The sequence below is a fragment of the Petaurus breviceps genome, unplaced genomic scaffold (genome assembly GCF_028583685.1).
Source record: "Petaurus breviceps papuanus isolate PSGF00001 unplaced genomic scaffold, PetGlider_PUasm1.0 91041, whole genome shotgun sequence".
Classification (NCBI taxonomy): domain Eukaryota; kingdom Metazoa; phylum Chordata; class Mammalia; order Diprotodontia; family Petauridae; genus Petaurus; species Petaurus breviceps.
Window position 1 is genome coordinate 39739799 of NW_027187400.1, and position 10284 is coordinate 39750082.

The window sequence follows — 10284 nt, forward strand, 5'->3', positions numbered from 1 at the left end:
GGAGTCTTACAGCTCAGATCCCCAGACTGCTCCGTAGCAATCTTCCACCACCACCACCACCACCAAACAGCCCTAGGAAAGCTTCTCGGAACCCAAAAGATGACCAGGAAAAGGCTTGTAGACTTCTTGTGGCTCTGGGATTTGCACTGAGATCTGAGTTCAGATGGACTAGGGAGGGGACCTACTGGCTCCCAAAGCACCTGGGCAGTGCCCGTGGGCACCAGTAAGAGTTCCCAAGAGTACAGGAGAGGGGCTGTATGGTGACCAGAGCAGGGGGCAGAGGAACCAACTTGGGAGGAACTCCATTCCCTAGAAGTGAGCGCCCTTGGTCAAAGCACAGTTCACCCAGGCCTGGGTAATAGTCTGGCCCAGAGCACGGCTCTGGGAGGAGCCCATGGGGTGTGTGTGGTGAGGGGCGGGAGTGCAGGGGGCGGGTTGGCTGCAGACTCAAGCTTCCTGACTAGCCCTCCCCCCACCTCTACCTCCAGGGGTTGGAGGGCCCCAGGCACACAGCAGCGATTTGAGGGCTTCCTGCTGCTGTCCTGGGCTCAAGCATCCAGTAATTCAGTCTCTGGAGGAAGACGTACAACGGACGTCGAGGGTCCCAGAGGCCAGCCCTGAGGAGGTGAGTCAGTGGCCCAAGGGACTGGAGGGAGGGGATGGGTGGGGAGGAGTGTGGGAAGCAGGGCGAGGCCGCTGGGACTGGGGTGGAGGGTACTGGCCAAGGGGTCTACCGAGTTTCTTATGCTAGGTGTTCGGGTTGGGCGCATCTTCCAAATCCCAGCTCCGCTGAGGCAGCAGCCGCGGCTACGCGAGGGCGGACCGGCCCGCCCAGGGCTACTCAGCTCAAGGAAACCGGAGTGTTTCCTTTCTGACGGGCGGTGAGTCAGACCGTCCTGGGAACCTCGGCGGGACGGGAACCCAGGAGTCCTGGGAACCGGGACAGCCCCCAAAGCCCAAGTGGGGAGGGACGGGGGCTAAGCAGAGCCGGAATTGAGACAGTGTAGACCGAGCGCAGTGTAGACACCCCCTCCTCTAGGGCGGCCTCTCCTCCAGAGCCCGAAGGGAGTGCGCCCTCGGCCTCTCCGCCCCCCATCCACCCACGAAGGCGCCCACAGTAGCAAGAGGGTGGAGGTGGGGGAAAAGAGGAAGACAAAAATCCCTGCGCCGGCCCATTTCCCGAAGCAGGCAAATCGAGGTTCCCTGGACCAGCCCGGCCTTGGCCAGGAGCGCTCACCAGCAGCCGCTCGTTTCGTGTCTGGGACTGGTCGGTCTCTTCGGACACATGGGGATCCTGGGGCGGGAAGGGGGGGGGGACCTCCCTGCCCGAAGGCACCACCTTCAAAGATACGGATCGCGGCCCCAACCCACCCTCCGCGGGCTTGGGTTGGTGGGGACCCAGCCTGGGCAAGGCAAGGGAAGGTCGGGGCGAGGAGCTCACCTGCGGGAAGTCATGTCTCTACCACCCGGGGCCCCGGCTCCAGCGCCCCTTACACGCTCTGTGGACCGTCCCGGCCCGGCCACAGCCCTGCCCTCTTCGGCCCCGCCCCGGCCTACCACAGGACCCGCCCCTCCTCCGGACCCTCCCCTTCTGGGCCGCATATGGCCATGTCACGCCTTTTTCCTCCAGCAATCTCCTCCTCCTTTAGCCTTATATGGGCCCTGGAACCACGTGGCCGCCCCGGGAGGTCCCTCCCTCCCATGGAGGGCCACACTTCCCCCCTCCAGAGCCTGGTCCCCAGTCGTCAAGTCCGCCGCCCTTAAAGGGACCGCGCCACCCCAATCTGGTTTCCTGAAAAGTGGAAGGGAGCCGCCTCTAAGAGCGGTGTCCAGCCTGACTCCCCTGAGCGGTCCACAGGCTCGGTCATGTTTCCCAAGTGCACCTCGCTAGAAAGGAAAAAGCAGCTTTTGCGCACTTTCTTTTTTGAAATTCTGACTCAGTTTCTCCATTCGCACAGCCTCAGCTCAAGTAGTTTCGGGGCTGATTTCTCCAGGAGGAGGAGATCCTGCGGACAACTGCCTTTTCCTCCTCTCACTTCCCGGGACCTAGGTTGGGAGACTGGGGAAGTCTGTCAGACTGACTTCCCCGGGGCCCGGGGTTGGTGCTGCAGCAGTGTCGGGGGAGGCCCCCACCTACCCACACACAGACGCACACACCCCACCAGATCCAAATTCATTCTAACCCGAGGCAAGGGAGGTGAGGATGCTGGTGCCCAGCCCTGAGCCTCCCCCAGCCCCTGCCAGAGAATGCCTCCCCTCCCCCTGGCAACCCTCCCTTTCCAGCTATTAATAACTCCCAAAGCCTCATCATTTACTAAATATACCCCCAGGCATGGGGTTAGGCCCCCAGGCAGCCGGCTCTTCCCACAGGTGCTGGCCAAGGTTGCTGTCCCTCCCCCAAGCGGTCCTAGCCAGAGTTACCTCCAGTTTGGCTTCCAGGAAGGGTCACCAAAGGTGAGAAGAGGAGAGGAGAGACCCTCAACTGGACCCGGAGCTAGCTGCCCAGCTGTTCCTGGAAGGGGGAGGCAGTTTCTAGGTATCACAATCTGACCTACATGTACCCCTTGTATGTTACTGGCTGAAAATCGGCTGCAACAAAATATAAAATATAAAAATATGAAGGTGTAGATGGCCGTCCCCTAATCCTATGAAGGATCCCCATATTCCCCGGTCGCTCCCATCATTCCCTGTTGATTCCATACAGATTATATTTCAGTGGGCTCAGTCGGAAAGATCCAATGGCTTCCATCGAGCAGGAGAGTTAAGGTCCACTTAGGAATGGCCACAGTTCATAGTGGGACTGAATAGTGAGTGTGAGAGAGAAGGGCAGAGAAGGGGAGACCACTCCAGGCTGTACTTAGCACAGTGCCTAGCCTTGGCAGGCATTTACAAAATGCTCATAGACTGACTGACCCAGAAGAGGTGAAATCCGTTCCACCTAAACCTTGGAGAATGGGTGGGTTTCAACAGATGGAAACTTTGGCCTGAAGGGGAGAGGGCCTTGAGGACTTGAGTTGGAGGGAAGGCCATCCTAAGGTTCTTTGGAGAGGAAATGATATTTCAGTGCCACAATGATGGAGGGCTAGGAATGGGGGGGGGGGGGGGCAGGGAGATATTCATTCAATAGCATAATTCAATCAAGCATAGTCAATCCACTGAGCTGGGGCCTGAGGATGACACAAAGATTTAAAAAATGACACAGTCCCTACCCTCAAGAAGCTTATAGTCCGCTTCATGGGGAATTATCAGATGGGTTACTTATGTGTAGGACTTTTATAAATATGATTGTGGTGGGGTGTGTGAAAGGTTAAAGAAGTCCCCTCCCTTCTTACCTGTTGCCCTCTCTTTCACTCCTACATACAAGATGAGAATAATATCTCTCAAGGATGATGGTCTAGGAAGACAGGCAGAGGAAGGACAATGTCCTTGAAGAAAAATGCCCAGTGAGGACAATGACCTTTTGAGGATTGTCCCTTAGAGATGATGCCCAGTGAAGGGGACAATGTCCATGGAGGATAATGTCCAATGAAGGTAGTATTATTCTAGGACAATTTCCATCAAGGATAATGCCCAATGAGGGTAATGTCCAACAATGGGAACACCAGTCCAGGATAAGGGCCACCCAAGGATGCCTGGTGAAGTCAGGTTAATTCTAGTGGCTAAGGGGGAGTTGCCAGTAGACTTGCCTTGGGGGTAGGGAAAGCCCAGACTTGGAGCCTTGGAGCCACCCTTCCACCCCCACCCCCCCTTCATGGAGCCTGAGCACTCTGGAGAAGCATTACATCCTAAAGATCCACAAGATAGATAATGGATCTCCATCCTCTACCCTGGGGAGTAATTCCTCCTTATCCATGTTTCCCTTCCAAGAACCTCAGAAGTCTTTCCGGGCATCAGCTCCTTAGTGGAGGGCAGGCAGAGGAGGGGGCTGGGTAAATGGTAGAGAGTGACTGAGAAGGGGCAGATCGGGGGCCGAAGGAGGGGTACAGCCAAAATTTCAGTTTCAGGAAGGGTAGAAGTTGTCGTGGGGGTGGGAGGAATTCGGACGCCCCCCAGACTGGTGGGGCCAAAGGAAAAAGAAGGAGGCTCATAGGAGTCCCCTCTGTGTAAGCCCATTCTGCCCAGTTTGACCCAGGACGACGACATCAGCCACAAGCCCTTGGGAAGGAGAGGGGGTTGGGAATCTGCTAATTTGGCCTCGGGTATATCACTAAGCTGATAATAGGAAATCTCACCTTTCCCAAAGCCCCCAGGACTGCCTGACTTGGGGAGAAGGTGTTTGACCCAGACACACAGAACTTGGGGGATGAGGGCAGCTTGAAAGGTCTTTCAAGGTGAAGCTCCCTAGCTTAAAGAGGCCATCTCACCTATCCCCCAGCTGCTGGGCTAAAGACTTTCTGTCCAAATTAGTCCATCCCCCTGCCTCACAACCCTCCTGGCTAGGGATGGGCTGCCCTGAATTCCTCCCAATGGAGGCCAAAAATGACCCCATCCATTCTCTCTGATCCTGCACAAGCCTCCAAATTAATTTCCTAAAATACTACCTTCTTTGGGGCACCAAACACTCATGTTTAAAAAACTTTCTCAGCTTCTTTTTGCCTACCACCCATTCATTAAACATTTAGAGAATAACCAAATTTGGGTGTGGGAAGAGATCTCAGCGGCCATCTGATAGATAGAACCCAGACCTGAGCAAAACCCCCCTCATCAAGTAAGTTGTGACTTACCCAATGAATGGGACCTCCCACTGGCCTCCCAAGGAAATCCATTCCTCTAACACAGCTCTAATTGCTGCCAAGTTTTTTCTGTCTATTAAGGCAAATTTGCCTCCTTGTATCTTCTGCTGGGTGGGACCAAGCAAAATCAGGCCAATCTGTCTTCCAGACCTCAGCCCTTCAAACATCTGAAGGCAGCTTCAAGGCCCTTTGGAGTCTTCTCCAAACTGAACATGTCCAGTCTATCTGCTGTGAGGGATACAGGACAGAGGCAGTCACTGATCCTTTGGGGAGCAGATGAGATTTTATTGTTCGCTGTTATTCCGTCGTTTCGGTCATGTCTTTCTCTTCCTGACCCCATCTGGGATTCTCTTGGCAAAGATGCTAGAGCGATTTGCCATTTCCTTCTCCAGTTCATTTTTACAGATGCCGAAACTAAGGCAAACAGGGTGAAGTGACTTACCCAGGGTCACACAGCTAGCAAGTGTTTGAGGCCAGATTTGAACTCATGAAGATGAGTCTTCCTGATTCCAAACCACTTTGCCACCTAGCAGCCCTAAGGCACAACCACTATTCCTTTAGGGATCAGATGAGATAATGTATGGAAAATGCTTTCTAAATTTTAAAGTACTACCTATTTTTCCGTGATCAGTTTTCGGGAGACTTAGCATGTAAACTCCTTGAAAGCAAGCAATATCATTTTTAAATCTTTGTATCCTCAGAGCCCTCTGGGCAGTGTGGCAAATGACTAGAGAGACAGCCTTGAGACAAAGACCTCATTTAAAGATCTCTAGGCAATGCTCTGTGCTAACTGGCATTGACATCCTCACCAGTTCCTTCAATCAGTGAAATTAAAGTTCCAATACCCATTTCCAATGTCAGGCATAGAGTAGGCAACTAATATCACTTTTTGACTGATAGCACAGCAGATCTAAATTCAGCCTATCATTCAAGGCCTCCCTTGAAATTCGATCCCTTCCTACCCATGACTTATCTTCCAGTGTTCTCTTCTAGTGATGTCCCCACAATCCTCAAGCCTCATCTCCTCATACACACTTAAAATGCCCCAACTCCCATCTGTCCTGAAGCCAGCTCCAACCTCACCATCAGAGCAGCCCAGATAAGCCTTGATCCCCAGCCTCCTTGGAGCTGGGACACTTTCAGCCTGCACCAGCACTAGCACCAGAACCAGCCTGCCATTTCCTAGAATGCTCTGGTGAGTTCTCTCTCATCTTGACTCAGGAGAGCCAGAGTAGCCCAGCACAGGTGTGGGCACTCAGGACACTGAATGACCTAGAAGGAAACAGCATGAAGTATCGGACAATCTATGTTCTCAGGCAGTGTACTCGGAATTAAGATTTGGGTTTAAATTTTACCTGGGATTCATAACTGGGTTACCCCTGACAAGTGACATCAGTCTGTCTGGGCCTTGGTTCCCTCATCTGTTGCACTGTGTTGTTTGCCCTTCATTTTGGAGGGGCCCAATGAGACGCCATGGGTGATATCTTGCACCAGAATTGGGCTGAAGTAAGGTATCGGTACACACAGTCATCAGCCTCACTCTCTCTCCCAGAATCACTGAAGTCCAGGACAAAAGGATTCAGTGGATGGTCTTGGTGTCACCAATGTCTGATCACAGTCTAAGTATGCCACAGTGCGGGCTTCAGCCGCCTTCATGGCTATCGGAACAAATGGTTCTCATCCCCCCCATTCTGCTGCTTTTCACATACTTGGGGTAGCCATCCCCTAACTCACCGATGGGTTTGAGGCCTGTCAGTTGCCCTCAACCTGGCTTAGCCCATCTGGTTTTTACCAAGGTGGGGCTGCTGCACATTCCACAGCATGAGTTGGGTGAAGGTAGACACCAAGGGTGGATGAGAATCCCCGAAAAGGGCTCTTCAAGCCTTCACATCAGAGCTACTGGCCCTCCCTGACTACCCCATGATCCGCTTCCTTGTCTAAGGGGGAACTCAAAGCCTGCATAGCCCCTCTGAGTCTGAGAGGATCCTTGATCTGAACCCCATTGGCTAGGTACAGTCTTGTGAAGAGGTGCATGTACCTCACAGAGGTGGGTTGAGAATAGCTGGGCACTCTTAGTGGTCTCTAGCCTGGTCTAGGTGGGACTGGAGACAGAAGAGAAAGAAGGCTTCTCACCCTTCCCCTTTCCCACATAATCTCACAAGACACAAAAACTCATTTTCAAGTTTTCAAACTTTATTTCATGGCGACTGACAAAAGACACACATAAAGTTAGTAATGGTTACATCATGCTGAGTTGGGGTGGGGAGGCCTGGAGGCCATTGCCCAAACCAGAAGAGAGCAGGGGCTAGGCCTACCTTGGTGTGGCATGGAGAGGTGTGGTGTGGCATGGCGTGGTCCCAGCCCCTCCTCCCAACCCCCAACACCCCCCCCCCAATAGGCCTCCTGGCTTCTCTTACAAACAGAAAATTAAGTGTCTACCAGGCCCGGTCTCCTGAGGGACTGTGCCCAGCTGGGGTGGGGATGGAAATGGGGAGAGGGCACAGGGAAACAAGGACACAAATGCTGCATTTTAAGGCGTTTCTGATGCCAGCAAACACCACCACTCTCCTCCCCCCAATATCTGGGAAAATTTCCTGGGGTCCAGTGTTATTCCCAACATGTGGGATTGCAAGACCCCCTCCCGGGAAGAGAGAGAGGAAAAAACCCATGGCCATATCTCCTCACTTGTAAGGTGCAGCCCCTCCAGCAGATCCCTCCACCACCATCCCCTACTCCAATACCTCTCTCCCTCTTTTTCCTGGGAGGAGTCCCCACCCCCATCCCACCCTTCTGTTCTCCCCTATGGCAACAGGACCAGGGAAGGGGACCAAATGAAGGGCTCCAGCTTTGAGATAGGGCACTCCCTAGGCTCTGGCACCCAGGGACAATGAATGGATTGGAAAGCAGGTCCCCTTCCCCTCCCCTCACTTCACCACCCTCACAGAGAAATCATTCTTTCTGAAAGACAGCTTTAAGAGCCACTTACAGTTTCTGCTCCCTCTGAGACTTCCTTGCCCCCCAACTCGAGTGCTGAAAAATGAGGGTGGGGAGGGGATAAAAGTCCAAATCCCAGATGTCCTTTCTTCCAAAGGTCACCATCATTACTCCAGTAAAAGCCACAAGCCACACCCATTCTCTTCAAGTTCAAAAAATGGGCCCCATGGGACCACTGCCTGAGGTGTTTCTGATGTGAGAGAAAGACCATGTTTGGAAGGCCAAGGGCGGAGAAGTGCAGGCAGCTGGTGTGTGAAAAACTGGGGACTTCAGAATGATCTTCCCTTGGCTGGCAGAGCAAGGCCCCAACAGTGTCTGGCTCCTCTCCTCTCTGCAGGAGTGAGGCCCATCCGCCCACATTCAGATACAACGACCAGGCAGGAGAGGGGTGGATTGGTCCTCACCCCCAGAGCACAGGGGTCCAAGCCAGGCTGGGAAGTATGGGAAGAGAGCCCCACAGGCTCTTTGGGCCCCACAAGTCAGATCAATCCTAAGTCACAGTATTGGCACCAAGCAGGCCCGAGGGCTCTGGCCCCTGAGCCTTGGATGTCCCCCAGGGTAAGGAAGACTGGAGGCTGGGCCCAGGTGGAAGGTACAGCAGAGGGCAGAAATCATCCTCCCCTGCCTCTCACCTCCCCAGAACAGAGCTCACTCATGCTGTCAGGCAGTGAGGGAATCGCGAGCTGTTTCCATCCAGCCTCAGTGAAGCATGCCCCGGGCACTGAGCTTCAGGCCATCTGAGCACAGGCAGCATTGGCCTGTGTGTGTGTGTGTGTGTGTGTGTGTGTGTGTGTGTGTGTACACACAAGAGACTGTCGGTAGAGGAGAATAAGGTAGGGATGGGAAGAAGGATGACAGTGCATTAAAAAATAACAGATAAAGTCAGACTCTTACGCACATAAATTACAACACGAAAGACTGATGAAAGGGGAGCGAGGGGGTGGTGTGGAGGGCGAGGACCCAGGCTAGCTTGTGTCCCTCTGGCCCGGCCCTCTCTCAGCCGGGCCTGACCCATCTTTGTCCTCCTTGGGTGCAAAAGGAGGAGGGAAAGAGACAACAGGGCCTGGACAAAGCCGCTGGGAGAGAGCCCACAGTCTGTCAGGCCCAGGCCCTTGTGTGGCTGCCCCTGGGGTGGGGCCCTCCAGATGTCCAAAGAGTCGGTCGGGACCCAGGACCCTCCCCAGACTGGAGGCCAGTGGAGGGTAGCTCTCACCAGAGCAGGGGTAGAGGGAGGTCTGCATTTCCTCCATCCCCTGACAGGCAAGCAGGGGGGAAATTATATATTAAAAAAAGCCATGAGTTTACAAAAATAGAAAATAATTACAACAACTGGCAGGAGGCAGGACCGGAGGTGGACAGGGGCATCATGGGGCCGAGCAATGCCGGAGGGCAGGCTTATGTAGGGCGTCCTCTGCCAGGTGCAGCTCCTTCTGGCCGACCACCACTCCCCGCAAGCAGCCCACGAAGCCCGTGCTGTATGCCTTGGGGAGGCTGTGTGCCACAGTCAACTTCTCCAGGCCCCCTGGGTGAGACAGCAGGTCAGTCAAACCAGGCAAGCACTGGATGCCTCTATGCCCTGACACCCCTTCCTCCCTTGCAACCTGCTGCCACCCCACAGTCCATACACCCTCCCACTGTCAGGGGGAATGGCTACAGGAGTGAGCTGACCTGAGGGAAGAGATGAAAAGAAGCTGCAAACATTAAAAAGAGGAGAGAATGCCCCTTCCTCCCTTCTTTGAAGAGGTGAGGGAGGGGGGCTAAGGGTGCAGAACATGGCATACATTGCAGACTCGGTTGATGGGCTGGTTGGTTTGGTTAAATTTTATCCCCCTTTTTTTCTTCCTTTGGTTACAAGGGAGCAGGATGGGGACAGAAGTGGAGAAGGGAATCACAAATATAGGTGAATATTTGAGGGGGGGGGAGGTTTCAAGAAAGGAAAGTTTTTGTATGAACAAAAGAGATCAATAACAATTTTAAATCTAAATAAAAACAAGCTGTGCACAGCCTAAGAGCCCAAGGAGCTTCTGAGTAGCCAGAGACGTGTGACAATAAGCCACATGTCCACGGGCCTGGGCATCGTGAAGTGCCCCATATGCAATTCGTCTGCTTGAGACCTGTAGGGAATAGAGGTCCATTTCACAGAAGAGGAAAGTGCAGCTCAGACAGTGAGTACGTGAGTACCCACAGCTTCCTAATTCCAAGTCCAGCAGAAATGATTCTTGGATTTCTGTCTGCTCCTCAGCGTGGTATGCAGAGAAGAGAAATGGGCACTTGACTGAAATGCTACTGATGTCACATGTGCCTGGAGGAGCTGACCCATCCCCCTATCTACCTAGAGCTCATTCCCTCCAGTGGAGGTGAGAGCTGAAGAGATAACCCATTACCCCATCACTTCCAGGCTCATTGGGTTGGTAAGAAATGTCTGGTGATTGACTGAAGGAAACCCTAAAGTGCCACCACTATTATTATTGTCAGGACAGAGGGACCTCCTAAGAAATGTCTTTCCCTTTTCCCTCCCCATCCCTTCCACCTCCCAGTTGCAGCTCACCCAGCCAGA

At 53.5% G+C, this 10284-nt stretch overlaps 2 protein-coding genes and 1 long non-coding RNA gene across 5 annotated transcripts in view; 1 reads left to right on the forward strand and 2 right to left on the reverse strand.

Moving 5' to 3' along the window:
* Nucleotides 1-1913, reverse strand: part of LOC138154429 (tyrosine-protein phosphatase non-receptor type 11-like) — a 39226-nt gene extending 37313 nt beyond the window's left edge. The window contains exon 1 of one of the 2 annotated variants that reach the window (XM_069079189.1): nt 1442-1913. In XM_069079189.1, coding sequence (XP_068935290.1) covers nt 1442-1602 — 161 coding nt within the window. In that variant the 5' untranslated portion in view covers nt 1603-1913. The remainder of the gene's footprint in view (nt 1-1441) is intronic. The other variant, XM_069079191.1, reaches the window with a different exon arrangement.
* LOC138154431 (uncharacterized) lies at nt 400-2615 on the forward strand. Of its 2 annotated transcripts, XR_011166609.1 has the most exons (4): nt 400-625; nt 752-881; nt 1959-2050; nt 2371-2615. It is a non-coding gene; the product is annotated as an uncharacterized lncRNA (long non-coding RNA). The 2 variants fall into 2 exon arrangements; XR_011166608.1 differs by lacking the exon at nt 1959-2050 and having other exon boundaries at nt 415-625.
* A 4290-nt stretch (nt 2616-6905) lies between these two features.
* The window catches only part of AGRN (agrin), an 89376-nt gene continuing 85997 nt past the window's right edge, over nt 6906-10284 (reverse strand). The window contains exons 36-37 of the mRNA XM_069079563.1: nt 9768-9841; nt 6906-9361 (exon numbers count right to left, since the gene is read on the reverse strand). Coding sequence (XP_068935664.1) covers nt 9092-9361; nt 9768-9841 — 344 coding nt within the window. The 3' untranslated portion in view covers nt 6906-9091. The remainder of the gene's footprint in view (nt 9362-9767; nt 9842-10284) is intronic.